This window comes from Gracilinanus agilis, chromosome 5 (assembly GCF_016433145.1).
Source record: "Gracilinanus agilis isolate LMUSP501 chromosome 5, AgileGrace, whole genome shotgun sequence".
Lineage (NCBI taxonomy): Eukaryota > Metazoa > Chordata > Mammalia > Didelphimorphia > Didelphidae > Gracilinanus > Gracilinanus agilis.
The window spans coordinates 299,253,440-299,271,907 of NC_058134.1; the positions used below are offsets into that span (position 1 = coordinate 299,253,440).

An 18,468-nucleotide genomic window follows, 5' to 3' on the forward strand; every position below is an offset into this window, starting at 1 on the left:
AGAGAGAGGGTCGCGCCTGCGCGTGAGTGTCCCTGGACGCGCGCCTTAGCCCCTCACGGGGGAGTGCGCCTGCGCGGGGCCCTTAGCGGCGCACACCACCCCCACCCCGGTTCCGCCCTCACCCCGGTTCCTCCCCCTCCCCCGGCCGGAGGCGGCAGATGTGGGGCCTGGAGCGCCTACCCCAGGAGGTGGAGGACGAGGAGGAGGAGGAGGAGGAGGAGGAGCCGGAGCCACCGCTGCCCCTGGTGCCGAGGGGGCCCCGGTGTGCCCCGCTGCCGCCCCCCTCGACGGTGAGTGAGGGGCCCCGCCCCCTCCCCATGGGTCCCGCCCCCTCGGGGGGGGAGGAAACTGCGCAGTCCTCGTCCCCATTTTACAGGTGAGGAAACTGAGTTAGGAGGGCCGGGGAGGCCTAGGGGGATGCCTGCCCCGGTCTCAGTGTGCTCATCTGTAAGATGGGAGTGAAGAGGGAGGGGGAGGAAGGCCCTGGGGTCTCCCTAGAGCCCCAGGAGATGGGAAGCCCCGGTGGGCCTCAGGCTGGGCAACGCTCAGAGGAAGGGTAGACTCGGCTATCCCCACCTCCGGCTGGAGCCCCCTGAGACTGCCCGCCGCCACTGTTGGGTGCTGAAGCCTGCCGCGATCTCTGGGTCTCCTGGAGGAAGCTTCAGCCACGGAGTCAGAAGGGGGATGCTCACAGCCGCCTCCTGAAGCGGGGGTGGCTGTGGCCCCTCCTTTGGATGCTGCCCACCTGCAGCCCCTTTAGGCTGAGGAGGACAGGGAGACCGGGATTGGGGATCACGGATGGAGGGAGAACTTCAAGCCCCAGGACTCCTTCCTTTCATCCATTTGGTTTTTCCTATGTGGATGGATAGGGCTGTCATCTGCAGACAGGGGGGGCCTAGTCTCTAGGGAAGGCCCCTCCCCTGTGGATGGGTCCTCTAAGACTGTGGCAGAGAGTCAGCAAGCATTTATTGAGCACCTTCTGTGTGCTAGAAGGCTCTTGAGGATTTGAGTAGAGCAGTACTAAGGGGCCAGGGTGGAGAATATCTTAGAGATCAAGGGGAACTTCCTCCCATGGAGCTTCTGGCAGAAATTGGACAATCAGAAGACTACAGGAGCTGAGAGGTTCCTGGTAGAGAAGATCCTGGGGGGGGGGATCTAGGGGTACAGACTGGAGAAGGGCAGAGGGCATGTTCATTGAACTGCTGAACCCGATAGGCATGATCAGAAGATCCCTTGACAGCAGTTCTGTCTACCAAAGCCTCATGTGTCAGTCCAGAGCCTAACCTAATAATGAAAGTGTCCAGATCTTACATTTTCCTGTCTTCCTGGCAACTAGGTGACCAACTTGGTAATGTGCAGTTTGGTGTAGGAATGTAGGCAAGGGTGGAAGTCTTCGTGACACAGGTTGGCAGCTCTTCAGGCCCCACCTGGAGCCTTTACCAAGTTCAGGAGGGCAAGAGTGAGGACCACTTGTTGGCTCTCATTTCTGGAGCTCCAATTTCCTTCCCCTAGACATGTAGGCTAGATGTTTGCATCTCCGGCCTGCCACCCAGTGTCTGGCCTTTGGTAGGTGGGCTCAGAGCTGGTTGGATTAAACTGAATTCATAGCCCTCAGCTTCTGTCTCCTTGGACCCAAAGATTCAGGGGGGATGAACATGAACAGGCTGTTTGACCAAAGTCAGAGGAAATAGCTGTGGGGTGCTGACTGTTCTTAGATTCAGTTCATTCCAAGGGCTGCTTAGAGGCTACTTAGTCCAGCCTAGAATTGAAGCAGAAATGTTTGAAGACCTCCCTTGGATACTAGGCAACAAGGAAGCGCAGGCTGTTGTCAGATAGCTGGAATGATCAGGAAGGTCCCACTGCTGTCATGGAACCTGAATCTGCCCCGTTACTGGCATCTCTGGGTCTTTCTTTGGCTTTCTGAGGCCAGAACAGCCCTGGAGAGGCTCTAAGTCTGCTGTTCTGTTCCTGGGCCTGCCTTTCAACCCTCTTTCCACATGAAGGGTGGCTGAGGCCCCAGGCACTTGCCTTGCCCAACTCTAAGCTGGATCCAGGAGTGGGAAAGCTTTTGGATTGTAGCTCATGTGGGGACATGGAATGTTCTGGAGGGTTTTCACTTAAGGGAGACCTTTGGGTTCTTTTTCAGCACATGGAGTCATTTGGAGACCATCAGGGTGTGGAACCTGTGAAATCAGTAGAGTATCTGATGGGTTTTTCCTGTTCACAGGGTTTACAGATGGATTCAGCAGAAAAGACAACTAATAGAAGTGAACACAAATCCAGGTAAGAGATGAGAGACCTTCATGTGGTCTTTCACTCTCCACAGGAAGAAGCAGCTGAGGAAGAATGCATGTAGCATTTCCCTTTGGCCCCTATTGACAACTGTGTTCATTGTCCCCTGGAAAAATGCAAAGTGGAAAGAAAGAATTATCCCTGGAGAATCACTATGCCCCCCAGGTCCTCTCCCTCCATGGGCCAGCTGGCCTCTTCTTCCCACTCTGAGGCCTTATCCAGGGTGCTGGAGGAGAGAGAGGCAAGGAAGGAAAAGATGGTTGGAGAGAGGGGGAGTGGCAGGAAGCCCCTGAGCAGAAGGCTTGCTGTCAGGCATTTCAGTCCCAGCAGTTGCTAACAAAACTCATCTTCTTTTTCATATATTCTTTTACCAAATTGTTGAGCTACTCTAATATATAACTTTTCTGCTAGGCCCATGGGACTGAAGTTGAGGGAGATGGGCCCCTGACCTGCAGGGTCCTGACTGTCCAGGAGGGAGAAGTGCCCAGTGCCCCAAGTGGAAGGGAGGGAAAACTCATCTTCCCAGTGTTTTCATTGCCATTTGTTGGCATGGACTGGCCTCGGGAAATTAGACTTACTCTACCCCTTCTTTTCCCTCCAGGAAGTTTTTAAAAAGTCTAATAAGAAAGCAACCCCATGACCTCTTGCTGGTCATTGGGACAGGAGTCAGTGCAGCTGTAGCCCCTGGCATCCGGGCCCTCCGCTCCTGGAGGAGTTGTATTGAAGCCGTCCTTGAAGCAGCTGAACAGCTAGAGGTCCTGCACCCAGGAGATGTTGCAGAATTCAGAAAGAAAGTGAAGAAAGACCGAGACCTGCTTGTGGTTGCTCATGACCTGATCCGAAAGATGTCACCGGTGAGGCTCAAGTGTGGGTGGCAGCAGGTTTAAGGTCCCTTTATCCAGAGCCCAGCAGGTCCCTTCCCCTCCCGTGGTCCTCAGGGATCCATCCAGGATCTGTGATGCCATTGGTTTGGAGGGAACTCCTAGCTGAAGAACTGCTCCTATTGGTGCAGGTTTGCACCTCCCCTGCCCTTGTAGGCTCAGATTGCTCAGGCTTCCAAGGGGGAGATGTGAGGCCTGGTCTCCATAGGCAACTGGACGAGTCTGCTTCTCATTAGGAAAGAAAACGCTTTAAAAACAAAACCTGAAAGACTGGAGGTGGCATTAGTGCCTGTGTGAGAGAGAAATAAGCTGGAAGTCTAGCTCTGCTCCTTCCCAGAACTGTGGGTCAGTCAGTAACCCCAAACCTTGCTTAGTCTCCTGTGGGCAGTAAGGAGAGCAGGGCCTGCCATGCCTAGTAGGCTGGCCTTACACTCAGGCTATGTGCAAGTCCCTGGTGACATGTTAGCTTGCTGTTCCTAGCTACACGTTTTCCATTGAATGAAGGATTCTGGGATGCATGGCATGCCAAGAGGAGCAGTCTAATTCCATGGAGGGAAGGCAGGACTTGGAATTGGCTCCCAGCTCTGCCTAGGAGGTCAGACTCTGGCTGGATGAGCTGGGCAGATCCCATGGCCTTCTCTGAAGAGTCAGAACCTTTGAAGTCATGATTCCCTTCTGCCTTTGCTTTCATAGCGCACGGGGGATACCAAACCCAACTTCTTCCAGGACTGCCTGATGGAAGTCTTTGACAACTTAGAGCAGCACATTCAGAACCCCACAGTGCTGCAGTCCATCCTTACCCTGATGGAACGTGGGACCATGGTTCTTACCACCAACTATGACAACCTTCTGGAGATCTTTGGCCAGCAGCAGAATAAGCCCATGGAATCTTTAGATCTGAAGGATAAAACCAAGGTAGGAGAGGACCAGCTCCCCTGGGGCCTGTGCCCAAGCTGCTGTGGGCAGAGGGGGCTCTGCATTATTTATGGGCAGGGAGGAATTGAGGTAAAGGACCAGCTCCCTTGGAGTTAGAGGCATCTTAGCCTGAGATGGGCCCATTTCTTTAGTGCTCCACAGTCCACCTGATGCTTTCTTCCCTAGAGGCCCATCAACTTAGCATTTAGGGGAGGTGACCAACTGCTTGTCACATAGCCAGGCAGGGTTGCCAGCTCTCCCAGGATGCTGCCCTTGGGGAGGAATTGGATGTAAGTCATTGAACAGTTCTACACAGAGGGGAAGCTGCGACATAGGATGGTCAGGGACTTGCTTTGGGGCCCATGACCAGTCAGAGGATTGAGACTGAATCTGAGCCAAGGGCTCTCTGGCTTTGCCACTCACTCTGTGAACTCTAACATATTACATGAAAACAGGCAGTTAGGACAGTTAAAGCACTGAAATCTTTTAATGTTCATCCCAATTCCACGAGCTGGTCCTGGGGACCTAGATGGGACATCCAAGAGGGCTGACAGAACATTGCTGGGAGGCTCAGTGGCCTTGGCTTCAGACACTCTAGGTGTCTCTGTGCAAGAGTCAGTTATTGCCCTTTGCCACAAATACACTGATAAGTGTGGGTATATTTTCATTGGTATTTCACCTCTGTGAGTGCCTTGGAAGACTGCATTGGTCTGATCACCAATAGAGGCATGAGGGAGGTTTTGGAGGGGCTGAATGCCTTTTGGGGGAGATGCTGTGTGGGGTGTGCCTGTTGGGGGCAAGTCTCTGAGGCCTGTGACTGGGGTGCCACAACAGCCTTGCTGTTGGTAAAAAATAGGTGTCAGGCTGAAAGCTGGCATTTGGGGTGTGGCGAAATCACTTGGGTGTTTCTCTTGTGAGCCAGGGTGAAGATTAAACCTGGCCTTCTTTGTAGGTTCTCCAGTGGGCAAGAGGACACATGAAGTACGGAGTTCTTCACATTCATGGCTTGTACACAGATCCTTGTGGGATGGTTTTGGATCCTTCAGGATATAAAGATGTGACTCAGGACCCAGAAGTAATGGTATGCTGTCAGGACCAGCAGGGACCACCTGGTTGGGGGTCCCGAGGGGTAAGAATGCAGACGGACTCAGGAGGGCTGGTGGAAATCAAGTGGCCGTGGCTAGTTTATTGAAGAGGGTGATGATTCTTAGAGGAAACTGAGCTGTTGATATTTTTAGCAGCCAATCATACTGAGTTGCTACCCCGAACATACCTATCCGCATGGTGATAGGCAGTGTTGGTAGTAACGAACAGCTGATCACAGAGGTCTTGAGGAGGACGATGCATCCTGCCAGGGTATTGATCTATGGGTACAATCTCATGCTGTGATTGGAGGATCTTGGCATATACAAATGTTTTCTCTACAAGCCCAAATTTGTCCAGGCCTGCATGCCTATATATATGCCTGCCTTAGTTCATCCCTAAGTCACTTAGGCTTATTCAGTGTACTATGGGTCCTTACTTAGGGGCCCAGTAATTTAGGGGCCTATCAGTATGCAAGATCCCTCTTGTCCCTGGTGGGGGTGAGGCGTGTTCCTCCTGCAGTGGCAGCTCCCATCTTTGGCTCGTGTTGGTCACCAGCAGCTGTTGGGCTTGTCTGGATTGCATGTGCCATGGAGTCGGAGAAAGCAGTTTCCCCTATTACATACTCCTTTGCGTGACACTGGGAGAGAAGACCCTTTGCTCATTTTGTAGGCCTCAGTTTGAGGGTTGGGTTAGGGATTCTCTGAGGGAACTGCCACCTGTTGAGCCTTTAGCTTTCTGTTTCCCCAAAAGGGTGAAAGAGAGCTTCCAAGGCATCTTGGGCTAGGCCCACTTGGTGTGCTGAGAATTTTCCAGAGAAGCGTGTGGCCTTTGCAGCTGGACAGTGGGGACAAGGAGAGTTAAAGTAGTCCTTGAGCAGCGTTATCTGATAAACTGTCTTAAGATCCCTCAGCCCAGAGGAAGCTTGAGTTCACTTGGGTCCTCCTGGGCTGGCCAGGCTCCAGCTGTAGAAAGGCTGCCTCTTGAGTCAGAGGGGCAGCAGTGGCAGCAGCCCGGCCTTCTAGGTGAAGCATCCAGAGAAGCTGCCAATGAACAGTGCTGGGTGAATGGGTGGTTTTCATGGATGCTGGCCATGCCCTCCCTGAGGGTCCACACATACAGCAGTTAATTCCTCAGAGCAATTTGACAGAAAGCCTGCTCCTAAAGTGTTACATCCATCTCTGTTTTGGGTCTTCGGCCCTCCCCCATTTTGTCTGCTTGGGAATCCTAAGGAGGTCAGCCTTAGAGGCTCAGATGGCTTTTCGGTTGGCAGTTTGCTTTCTGTACTGGTGCTTTCTGGCCCATTTGCCCCTCCTATGTTTTTCTCCCCTTAGGCATTTACTAAGTATATTTTTTGTTCCTTTGCTTAGTGTATTTTTTCTAAATTTGAATTTAAGGACCTTCAAGATTTTTAAGATCTAAAAAAAGTCCCCCAAACATGATTAGCTGGCTTGTAGCCCTCCAACCATGTCCCATGTACAGGGTCCTGGAAACTCTGTTTTCTTCTGGGTTGTGTTCAAGACCCTGACCACGTGTGAGCCACTCCTACTTGTTTAGATATGGGAAATGAGGCCTTATCTGGTGTGGTTTTCTTGGCCTTGGGCTACTTACTAGAGGTCAGGCTAGGTCTCCGATGGCCTTCTGCTTCTTAGGGGGTCCTCCTCCTCTTTTTTTCCATCTTCCTCCAAGTCCTTTGTGCACCATCATGGGGAGGGAGATCCTAGAGAAGAACTTGGAGGAATGAGTTTTAAGTGAATTGGTCCAGAACCCCAAACAGTGAGAACCCACAATTTGCAAGTATTCATAAAGTACCTATTGTGTGCATGCCAGGCACTGTGCCTCAAGACCTAGGAAGTAGCTTGAGAGAAGCCAGAAGGAACTTACCTTCCACTGGATGAGGTAGTTAGTACAGAAGACACAATGGAGTTTTCTTGTAGCAGGATCTTGGCAGGTTAGGGGAAGGGGCCAAGGGGCTCAGTTAACAGAGGAGACAGATATGAATAAAGGGGAAAGGGCCTGTTGAGAAGTAGAAGTGGCCATGATCCATTTTTGCAGTAAACATTGATTAAGGGCCTTGTGTGCCAGGCACCTAGATCTACAAAAAGCAGCAGCCCCACTCTGAGTGGGAGACAACATGAAAACAAAGATATATGGCAAGCTAAGCTCTGGACTGGATAACCAGGAATCGTTAACTGGGGTGTGGAGGGGTGGGGTGGATACCAAAATGAAGAGGAGCCAGGAAGGCTTCCTGTAGGGACTCAAAGAGGGCCAGGGAGGTCAGGAGAACATCTTGGGAAGCCAAGAGGCTGAAGAGCTTGTCTCTGGCAATCAGATCCTAGAGGGCTCTGAATCAGCAGAGGGCATTTATCCCTGGTCCTGGAGGCTCTGCTTGGGGACTTGGGCAGGCACACACTCATGTCGCTGCTTCTTCCTCATAGGAAGTTCTACAGAACCTGTACCGGACCAAGTCCTTTCTGTTCGTGGGATGTGGTGAAACGCTGAGAGACCAGATCTTCCAGGCCCTCTTCCTTTACTCGGTCCAGGACAAGGTGGACTTGGAGCACTTCATGGTGGTGCTCAAGGAGAATGAGGACCATTTCTTCAAGCACCAGGCCGACATGCTTCTGCATGGCATCAAAGTTGTCTCCTATGGGGACTGCTTCGACTACTTCCCAGAGTATGTGCAGGACCTTGCTACCCAGATCTGCAAACAGCGAAGTCCAGGTGTGTGTGTGCTGCAGGGCAGGGGTGGTGGTGGTGCATTTGTGGGGAAAGCCCAGGGGCCCAAGGGGGTGGCCCTGAAGATACCCCACGGGGTTCATGTAGTGGTCAAGGTAGGTGAGAACAAGGCAGGAAGCACCAGCTTGATAGTAGAAAAATGGAAAGGAGGCAAATGATGGACTGCGGAGAGGAGCAGGGGAAGCCAGGAGTCTCTTATTTCCTGCCCTCTGACTCCCAGCAAAGGGATGTGCTCCATTCTCAAGCCCGGCTTCTTGCTCAGCTTCCCCTTGTTCTCTTCTCTTAGAATAGTCCTCTTTTGGTTCCTTCTTTTTTAGCCACTTGCTACTCTGTCCGCAGTTACAAACCAAGAGAAGAAAAGGGGAAGAAACCCTTTGTAACAAATCACAGTCCAACAGGATGAATCCTCTCAGTAGGTCCCCAAACCAGTCATCTCCCTGTGCACCTTGTGTTTGTTCCCTGTGTTCAGAGCTAGGGGGACTCGCTGTTCATTGGTTTTTCTTGCTTGGCCTCCTAGGCCCAGATGCTATCCTGACCTCTCCTGGCTCCCTCTGAGGACCTAGGGGAAGCCTTACCAGCCCCCTTCATTCAATGCCTTTATTCTAGATTCCTATTTATTCAATCCAGAGTTTAGCTTGCTGTGTATCTTTGTGTGTTTTTTCACTTTTTATAGACTATTCTCCTGGTTCTAATCCTGATCCAGGATCCTTGTCTTTGTTTCATATGGTACTCAAATAGTCTTGATATTCCTCTGTCACAGCTGGTTGACACATTCTCCAGTTATCCAACAGGCAATCTAAGGCATCTCCTTGGTTCTAGATGTTTTCCCCATAACCTCTTCTGGGATAGGAAGTTTTGCTTGGCTTGGGATTCTTCCCTCCCCAGGATAATTCTCCCTCTTCCCCACTTCAATACCTCCCCCTCTTTTCCCAGCCCTGGCAATCCCAGCCTGTTTTCCTGACGCATTTGCTGCATTTTCTTGCCAAACTCTTCCACTTATAAAACAATCTAGCTCCTTTCTATTGCTCAATTAAGAACTTTCTAGGTGTTTCTCTGAATTCTTGTGTCAGGATGTCAAACTCCTACTCAGCTCTGGTCTTTTCATTTGAAAGAGCCTCTCCCATGCAGTGTTAGTAATCAACTTTGCAAGAATGATTAAGTTTTTCTCGATTGTAGGTTGTCTTTCTTTTTCCTTTTAGGATATGGTCTTCTAAGAAAAGATTGCCTTTAGTTTTCAGGCTAAGGTGCCCAGATCCTGTGTCATCTTGGCTGTGGTTGCTTCTTTGGGGTGGTTTTTTTCTCTGAGATTTGGTCCCTACTTCTCCTTTTAGGAATTGATCTGTTTTTCTTGATTCCCCCTTTGCCTTCTGGGTCTCATTGATTTTGAGCACTTGAATTGAATATTTCTTGCAATGTAGTAACTAGGTTTTTTTTTCCCAATAGTCTGTAGGAATTTCGGTTAAAAACAAAACAAAACAACTCTTTACTTTCCTATCAACTCCAAGGCAGAAGAACCGGAAGGGCTGTGCATGTGGGTTACACTGCTAGAAAGTGTCTGAAGCCAGATTTAAACCCAAGACCTCCTATCTCCAGGCCTGTCTTTATCCTCTGAGAGCATCCCCTTGGTCTGCCCTCTGGAAATCAGGTTGGGCTTTGGTTGTTGTTTCTGATGTCAGGCAGGACTTCAGTTTCATTCTCTCAGAGAGTTCCCTCTAGGTTCATCCTCTGGTTTTGGGGGGCTCTGTTTCTTGGGTCTCTTTGAAGCTGCTTAGTCTTCTCTTTCTCTTCCTCCTGTCTCTTATGGAGAGTTTTTTTTTGGCCCATAAGCATGCATCTAGTCATTGAGTGTCTCTCCTTTGGGGATCTCTGGATTTCTCCCTACCCAGTGTTCTGAGTTGTAGTGTTATGTCCAAGACCCATCTCTGCCATGTACATTGGGTGAGGCCATTTAACCTAGTGTGCCCTGGTGTTCTTGTGGCCTTTAGGATCTTTGTGATTTGGGTGATTGCCTCTTCAGGGTGGTCTTGGCTGTTTTGGAGCCTATGGGATTGAGGGCCTGTTGCCAGCCTCTTGTGCCTAGTAGGTGCTAAGTGTTCATTTTCTGCCTTTCTCCCGAAAGGCAGCCAGACTGGGAGTCTTGTACCCCAGGGGTGGAAGATGATGGCATCAGGCTCAAGGATAGGGCACAGGACAGGAGAAAGGTGTAGGGGGAATGATATGAAATGTCTTTTCTGAAGACCCCTTGTATGATAAGCTCAGAGAATTCTTGGTTTGGAGCATATAGCCTCAAGGCAGCCGAGGGCCTTGCCGAAAGTTCTGCAGGTCTGGAGGTGTAGATATGAGGTTCAAAGCCTGGGTCGTCATCGTCTTTAGAACCGCTGGTGGTTCTGAATTCTCATTGGAAAATGAGATTGATCTGGTGGTCTCTTGAGACCTTTAGGGCTTTGCTCCAGCCTTGAGCATTTCTGAAGTCATTCTCTTTTAAAGAACCATCCAAGCTTTACTGACCCATCTACTTATCTCATTTCTCCCCCAACTAAGGTCCTTCCTTGGGACCCCAAAGCGGGGCTCTGCTGGGCCATTTCGAATTCCTAGGAAGGTATAGGGGGAAGGACCATTTCTATAACACCTACTGTGTGCCAGGAGGGCATTTACAATTGGCATCACCCAGCTAGGTGAGACTGGATCAGAACTTGGGTCTCTGTGACTGCACCTCTGGGGTGCTCTGGGTTCTGTGGTACTCCTTGGTCCTCCCACTTCTTAGTAAAAGGAAGAAGGGGGGGTTGTTTTCTTAGTGCCATCTTTAGGGTAGATTTTTGTTTGCTCAATAATTATAGTAGTGATAACAATGATGCCCTTGTGTTGGGCCCCCAGCTTCTCTTTTTGTATCGGGGGTTCTTTATAGTTTTTAATCTAATCCCCCTATCTTCTTCCTCCAGAGGCAATGCTGGTGCTCAGGGACTCTGGTGGGCCAGAAGGGACCCTATTAGTAGTAGTGCTTTCTGGGAAATCAATTGTACCTTCTTATCGGCTCTTGGCCAGTGGAATCATCCTGGGGCCACTTTTCTGGTTTCGGGGAGCAAGCCTTGGTCAGCTCCATTTGACCTAGTTTGGTTCTTTCCCAACGTGTAAGGGCCGATTTTGTCAGCAAATACTGTTTAAGGTCCTCTTGCCCAGCCTGACCTGTGGCAGGGTCCAGAGTGAGAGACCAGCTCTCAGTCAGTCACCTCTGCTTCCTGGGAGAGCTCTTTGCTGGTGGAGAGCCTTCTCAACTGGGAGAGCCTTCAGTGGATGGCATGTGCTCTTGCTCGCTCTCTCTTCTCTATCATTCCCCCCCACCCCCACCCCCCAATCCTTCCGATCCCTTGAGGTGCTCTTGGCTGGGGCCTGAAGGGACCAGGTGGCCAGAGTGGCTGGGCTGCTGTTGGCTCATGGGATATTTCTTCTCACTTGTAGATGCCGACCGGGTGGATAGCACAACATTATTAGGTAAAGAGCATCCCTCTGGGCTTGGGAGGAATGTTGGATCTGGGGATGGGAAAATGTGGGAACAGGGCCATCTTCCAAAGCCCCTATGATTGACTGTCCTCTGCCTCCCTACAAGGGGCTATGTTTGAGGGGGCCGGGGCCACTGTAAGCTCTGCCAGGATGGCTCCTCTCTTCCTCACTGGATGGGGTCTATGTGGGTCTGTGCCCCCCAGGGAACGCCTGCCAGGACTGTGCCAAGAGAAAGCTCGGAGAATACAGCATTGATGTTCCCAAGAGAATCCGCCAGTCAGACCCAGGTGTGTATCCTCTGGAGTAGGGACTTGGTGGGGTGGGGAAGGGGCCTTGGGTCAGCCTCAGCCTATCTTCAGGACTGGCTGAGCCCTATGTTTGCTGTGTCTTTAACAGATGACTCTGGAGGGTCTTGAGATCCCCAGACTCCCAGAGACCTGTGCCTGGAAAACCAGCCTCTAAGCCCACAGTGCCGGACCCACACTCAGACACCGACACCGGAGGGCATCACCTTCCCCGCCACCCCTAAGAGAGCTCCAAGGAGTGTGGCCGGGGTGGGGCCACCTCTCTGTGCGCTTAACTACTAGCAATCAACATTTTTACCTTTTCAGGTATACTTGGAAAGAACTGAAGGACCACTGTCTCAGGGATAAAGTCCAATGATGGCCTCCCTGTTTGTGAAGACCCTTTTTAAAGGGGGGGGTGGGGGGTAATGGAAGAACTGCCCGTGCGCCCACTCCCCATCCCCTACTCAAAGACCACAGAAGGAAGAGACTAAAGACCCTCGCGTCAGGCCTTTTTCCTTCAGACCTGCCCAACTCCCATGGCTGCAGAGGCCTTAGAACATGGTTTATTTTGTAAATGAGAAAAGGGCATCAGGGCTGCAGGCAAGCCAGAGGGGAAGCATCTTCCTTAGCATTAGGCAGAACAATTCTGTGCCATCCCAAATAGGACCCAGGGAGGACCCTCAATGTCACACTCCTTTGTACCCCAAGACTCAGCACAGACGTCGTTCTCTCTGGAATAAGTAGGGCCCAATTGGGGAGTGGCTGGAGGGGAGAACCAAGGCCTGGGTCAAGTGAGGTAGCCACTCTAAACTGGGTAGACCTTGATTGGCATCGAGGTGCCCTGTCTTTGGCCTGGTCTGGCTCAGGGCGGGGGGACTCCCAATGGACCATTTGCTTCAGCCTGAGGCCAGCCAACTCCTGCCTGCTCTGCAGCTCCCACAATTCCCAGGGCAGCAAGGCTGCTTTCCCTTTGCTGGGAGATGGGACGGGATGGACCAAGCAGCATCTGGCTGAGGAACCCTAAGGGAAGCCAGGGAAGCGAGTCCTGGTCATTTCTTCTTTGGAAGTCTGGTCACTGCATCTTTCATGTCTCTGGTCAGTGAAATAAAGCTTGAATGAGCTTGGTGCCGTGGGCAGCGCTTGCTTCTCTCGCCTGGCAGGCCCATTCTAGCAAGGACTGCTGCAGGGTCTGGGAAGGGACGGTCCTCCTTGGGCAGAGCCAGATGGGCATCCTCCACTGTCAGGGGGGGTAGGGTGACTTCACAGCTCTAGAGACCCTCTGAAGTTAGTAACTCATTAGTGGAAGATGCTGGGGTTGCCCTGAAACCCCCAATGACATTCAAAGATCCAATAGAGGCATATTTGGCATCAAGCTTGCTTATTAGGACTGATTTAGAGGGTTCAGTATCTAGCAAATGTGTTCCCAACCTTAAGAATAAATGGCAGTTCACTGTTTTGGGGAGAAGAATCCAGATAACTGGAGTTAGGCTCTCAGATTCTAGGAAAACCAAAAGGTCCTCTTGGAGAGCCATGACTCATCGCCTTCCTCTGGGAACTTCCAAATCCATTCAGCCTTTCATTCTTGAGGTCCTGATTCTACCTTCACTCTGTGGCAACATGGCTCTACCTCCAGTCAAAACATGTGAATCTTGAGGTTTGGTGTTTGCCCCTAACACGGCCTGAGCCAGACTGGCCACTGACACAGTTGTAGGAAAGCCCAAAGCTTGCCCTTTTTCCTGTCCTCCCGATTTCCCTTTTTTGTTTTTCTCTTTTCCTTCACATCCAAGCTGACCTGCGGGCCTTTCATGCCATCCAGATATCATGCTTGCTTATTTGGGGCAATCATTTTAACAAGGCGTGTGGTGGTGTCACCTCACTTTTGCAGCCTAGCAGTCATAAAAATCATTGTTCCTGCATCTCCTGGAACATATTCCAGTTCTCCGGACAGACCTACCACAGCAACCTGAATGAACCAAGCTTGCTTGGCCTGTTTTTTTTTTTAAACCCATACTTTGTTAGAATTAATATCCAAGGCAGAAGAGCAGTAAGGGCTAGGCAATGAGGATTAAGTACTTGTCCAAGGTCACATAGGAAGTGTCCGAGACCAGATTTAAACCCAGGACCTCCTGTCTCTAGTCCTGGCTCTATCCATTGAGCCACCTAGCTGCCCCCAAGCCTACTGTAATCAGATATAATCATATGGATTCTTGGGGTCCCAATGTGGGTCTTTTATAAAGGCCAACTGGGAAGACCCTCGGGATTGGCCTTCCCCTCCCTCCACTGGAGCCAACATATTCAATGAATGACTGCTTTTCTGTCTCCTGCGCCCCATTCAATCAGTTATAGCTTCCCAAGTAGGATTAGAACCTCTGGCCTGCTATCATCAAATCTAGGAATGTTACTTCAAGTGGAGAGGTGGCAGGGCCTAGAAGGGAACTAATGGATTCTAGAAGGGGGAAGATGCCACCAATGACTTCAATCGATTTAAAGGGTCAGAGAATTTGTTTCAGAAATACTAATAGTATTTTTTTCTCTGCTATGACTGACGAGTCAGCTTTTGAGAGCCAAAAGTTCCAAAACAGGCCAGCTGAAGTTTTGTTTTAAACCAGACATTACAAACTAAATTTTTTTTTTTTTGGTCATCTGCTCCCCGGCTTTGGGAGTTCTTCATTCCATGCTTCCTCATGGATGTCCTTTGGCACACTATTTTTGCTAATTTGGGCTCTTATTAAATGTGACCAAAAAGATCTGTGAGCTGCACTCATGGAAAGATGTCTCCCTGGTGACTTGGCTTGAGGCTTCTTGTTCCATAAAGAGCCTCTTCTCCTGTTTAATCTTTTTAAAAAGTTCACCAAGTAAGGAAAGCTGCTAATTCCTGCCATCTATCCCCATCACCACCCAGTCAGACCAAGAGGGGGGAAAAGCTGTCTTACACTTAAATATATGCAAAAAGGGAAGAAAATCCCTCTGACTTCAATAATGGGATAGAAATAAATTTCCTCTTTTTTCTATCTTGGGAATAGATTCCCTCCATTCCCCAGGCCCAGAACTCTCCATGGAATATAGACCTTTAATTCTCTTCAGGTTTTGGAGAACGCTGACACCTGAATCATCCCTGATCTGGGGGTCTTGAGGGGGAAAAAACCCCCAAACTACTAAAAGGGATTCAAGATTATCTTCCAGTTCTTTCAAAGGACTGTCTAGTTCTATTCAAGTCTTAAATCGGGATGAGGGAGATAAATGATCACAGGTACCACACAGCCATCCACCCCACTCTGAGACTACCTTGCTGGGAGGGGTCCTGTATAAACTTTAGGGAGTAGAGGAGAGGACTTGGGTCAGAGGATGTAGCCAGAGGCTAGGGTACCCCAGAGCGGCCATGAGAGAAAGGAAGACCAAAAGAGCACTACAGATTGGATTGTTTCAGCTAATTCTGTCTAGGTGATGGACTGGAGGGCCTGGAAAGTTAAGTACCTTCTTTGTTCCAACCTCTGGGAGAGTTAGTGAAGGGAATAACTAAGATGCCATCAGGACCGGACAACGAGGAATAGACCCCGGCTCTATCGTCAATTATTTCCAAATGGTATCCACACAAAGTTGAACTTTTAACACAAAATTATCCCCAACAGGGCCCTTACCTCCTTGCTTGGAGATCTTGGGGGGGGGGGGGGAGGGCGCTCCAGAAGAGTCCAAAAGTTTCTTAGAAAACCCTTCTGTTGTGTGGAAAATGTCCACTAAGGCCCAAGGAGTCTGGGAGTCTTGGCCTTCACCCTAAACTCTTGGACAACTCCCCCCCTCCCTCCCACTAGTGAGGTAAAAAGGGAAATTGCAAGTTTTTTGGACCAGATTATTGCTAATGAAAGGTCTAACTGGGGAGACTTTTCTTTTCCCAGGTGGGTCAAAAACCACAATGGAACTGAAAATATATTGAAACCCAAAGGAGGGGTGGGGTCCAAGGCCTCCACTGGGATAAGTGGGCCAGGCTTCAGGGGTAGCCAACCCCACCCTCTTGACAACTCAGGAATGTGGATTGCTCTAGAAGACACACTTGGCTGTCTGGTAATCCTGGCTGGAAAACCCAAAGTGCCCCAGTCAGGACACCCCTTCCCTTAGACCAGCCTCCACCCCCACCCCACAACCCAGGGTACCAGCCTAGACGAGTTCTTGGGTTTATAGGGAAAGTGAGGCCTTCCGCGCTAGGCTCAGCAATGGGGTCAAACAAAACGAACAGGATCTTTTATTCATTGGGATTATTAAAAATGATACAGCATAATCCGCATCTTCCTCATTACTATCCTAATATTATAAATTAAGATCAAAGATTTGATCCTTGAGGTGGCTGTTACCGTTTTACAGACGTCAAGTCACTTGTATGGGCTCGCATGGCTAGGAACTGGACCAGGATTAGAACTTTCTCTACTGCCCCACCTAGTTGCCTGCCTTCAGAGAAGATCTTGAGCCCTTCCTGGGGCCTCCCTTTCTGCAGCTCAGTGGGGACACTTGTATGACCTCCCATGGGGACAGAAAGGGCCTAAAGTGGGGTGTGTAAAGAAAAGTGGTGGCCGGGGGGATGACCACTGGTGGGGCTGCCTGTTCTGGAACCCAAAGGGCTTGTAAGAGGACAGAACGGAAGCTGGAGCTCAGAGACGTGAGGGCCAAAGACCACTGCGTGGAGGCCCAGAGGAGGGGGTGGTGCTCCCCAGCACCTCTGAGCCGTCGGGCTTGCCCAAAGACAGACTTTACTTTTTTTTTTTTTCACATTTTATAAAATGAGCTATAGAATGAAATTCTGCAAGAACATTTATTTTCTATGAACAGATCAAACAATGTCAGAGGTGAACTCGATTTCCTCCCTCTCTCACCGAGGAGGCACCTACATATCTCTTGTAAATAGACCAACAGACTTTTTCCCATTAGCTCAGGCACAAGAAACTGACCCCTGATGGCTTTTGCCATCTTTCAGAATGAACTCAAACCTGGAACGTCCCCCTGGGTGTGTGTCAGGGGCCTCCAGAAGCCCTAGGCCGGGGGGGGGGGTGGGGGTGGGGGAGCCCTAGGTGAACCTCGAGCGGTTGTCTCGGCGCCTGCTGCGATGTTCCCGGGTGTCACTGTCTGGATACAAAGACAGGTCCAGGGTCAGGACTCGGCTGAACATGCAGTCCCCTTGCTAAAAGGGAAACAAACACTGGTTCAGAGGGGGGGCCCGGTGGGGGACGCAGGATCTGAGTCATTTTGTCCCTTTCCCCCGGCAGGGCAGCATCCCCAATTACATTAGACAACACTGAGGCCCAGGCTGGGGCACCCCTGACAGCCTGGCATCGATTCCACACGCCCACAAGGCAGCAGATGCAGTGTTGAGAGAGAACCTGGGCAGGTGAGGGGTGCTGGCAATGATGCGCCCCCAGACACATACCCAGGGCAGGCCTGGGACCCCTCTGGCCTGGCGAGGGAATGTGGGAGAACACAAGCAGAGAGCGAGCGATCAGGGGAGAGAAAGGGCCCCAGAAGGGCATCTTGGGGGCTGGTACCTCGGGGTAGATGCCGACCAGAGCATCTGCTTTGGAGTAGAACTCCTCCTTGAGGGAAATGATGATCATCTGAAACTGCTCTCGGGTCTGCTCCCTGATGTAGCTGGACACCTGCCACAGCAAAGCAGCCTCTGGGTCAGACCTTGGGGCCACGGCCAGGCCGTCTCAGGACCACCAACAGGACAAGTCAGGAGCAGCCCCTGCTGCCTTCGTGACAAGGTCCTTGGTAGGGAGGGAAGGCTAGAGGGACCTTCTCCCCTGGGCTCGGCATGCTTGTGAGCCCCCTCACCCACACCCACCTCCTTCCACTGGTCACTGGGGCAGGGGGGCTGCTTGGCAGAATTCTCCCCCATCTGGCCCACAGAAACCCCACTTCTGTGGCAGATCCCAGGGTGAGCCCCACTGCTGGCCCCCCGATTGCTTCACAGCAGGAGTCCATTGGATAGGGAGCTGCCCTGGCAGGCCTGGACCTTAATCCTTCTTGGTTTTTGTCACCCCCACTTGACAGATGAGGATGAGGCTAAGAGGTGGGTCTGCCTGGGTCAGGGTCTCCTTGCTGGCCAGCACTGAGGCCATCTTAGTGTGATTCATCCCAAATATGGCTGAAGCCACCATTGTATCAAATTGTGTTCCTTGGGGCCTCCCCAATGCCTGGGGGACACATGAGGGGTTCCAGCAGTCAGCTCACCCTTCCATGGCAGAGGGACAGGTGGAGGAAGGGGTCACAAAAGCCTCCTTGTACAATGGTCATTTCTGCTTATAACACACTCTTCTTTAGAAGAGGATATATGGGGACCCTGAAGCCTGGGGGAACTTGAGGACCATGCTGGAGGTTGGGGAGGGGGTCAGGGAACACTTCCTAATATTTATGCCACTAACTGCCCTGGCTGGCAGGTGGCAGCTTTCTTCCCAGTGGAGGACCTGCCTGAGGCACAGCTGGGGCTGCCTGTGAAGTTCTACGCCGACATCTCTCTCATCTCGGAGGCACCAACAAGAGTGTAAGGGCTCCCTCTAAAAAGGGAACTCCCTGCCCTCCTGTCCTCCAGCTGGCACCCCAAACTGAGGGCCCCCCTAGACTCACTTTGCCAATGTTTGTGTTGTCCAAGGCTGCGTCTACTTCATCAAGGACAAAGAATGGCGCTGGGCGGAAGCTGAAAGAGAGGCCAGTGTCAGGGGTTGGGGTGGGCAGGCTCCCGTGCCAGAGTTAAGGAAGCAGCCCCACACCTGGGGCTTCAGCACCAAACC

The 18,468-nt window shown here is 51.2% G+C and overlaps 2 protein-coding genes across 5 annotated transcripts in view; one reads left to right on the forward strand and one right to left on the reverse strand.

Annotated features, from left to right (window-relative positions):
- Positions 1-218: 218 nt before the first annotated feature.
- On the forward strand, positions 219-12,076 carry FAM118A (family with sequence similarity 118 member A). Of its 4 annotated transcripts, none has more exons than XM_044677553.1 (9): positions 219-290; positions 2,228-2,283; positions 2,894-3,146; positions 3,867-4,088; positions 5,041-5,217; positions 7,610-7,895; positions 11,367-11,399; positions 11,612-11,695; positions 11,805-12,076. In XM_044677553.1, the coding sequence occupies exons 2-9, from the start codon at positions 2,237-2,239 to the stop codon at positions 11,822-11,824; spliced, it is 1,122 nt and encodes a 373-aa protein (XP_044533488.1). In that variant the 5' UTR covers positions 219-290; positions 2,228-2,236; the 3' UTR covers positions 11,825-12,076. The 4 variants fall into 4 exon arrangements, with proteins under 4 accessions (XP_044533488.1, XP_044533486.1, XP_044533487.1 ...); XM_044677551.1 differs by having other exon boundaries at positions 257-290; positions 2,147-2,283; XM_044677552.1 differs by having other exon boundaries at positions 258-290; positions 2,147-2,283; positions 5,041-5,169.
- A 4,289-nt stretch (positions 12,077-16,365) lies between these two features.
- Positions 16,366-18,468, reverse strand: part of SMC1B (structural maintenance of chromosomes 1B) — a 60,417-nt gene continuing 58,314 nt past the window's right edge. Inside the window, 5 exon segments of the mRNA XM_044678246.1 lie at positions 16,366-16,598; positions 16,633-16,730; positions 16,733-16,807; positions 17,224-17,334; positions 18,305-18,374. Of these exon segments, the coding sequence (XP_044534181.1) occupies positions 16,451-16,598; positions 16,633-16,730; positions 16,733-16,807; positions 17,224-17,334; positions 18,305-18,374 (502 nt within the window). The 3' untranslated portion in view covers positions 16,366-16,450.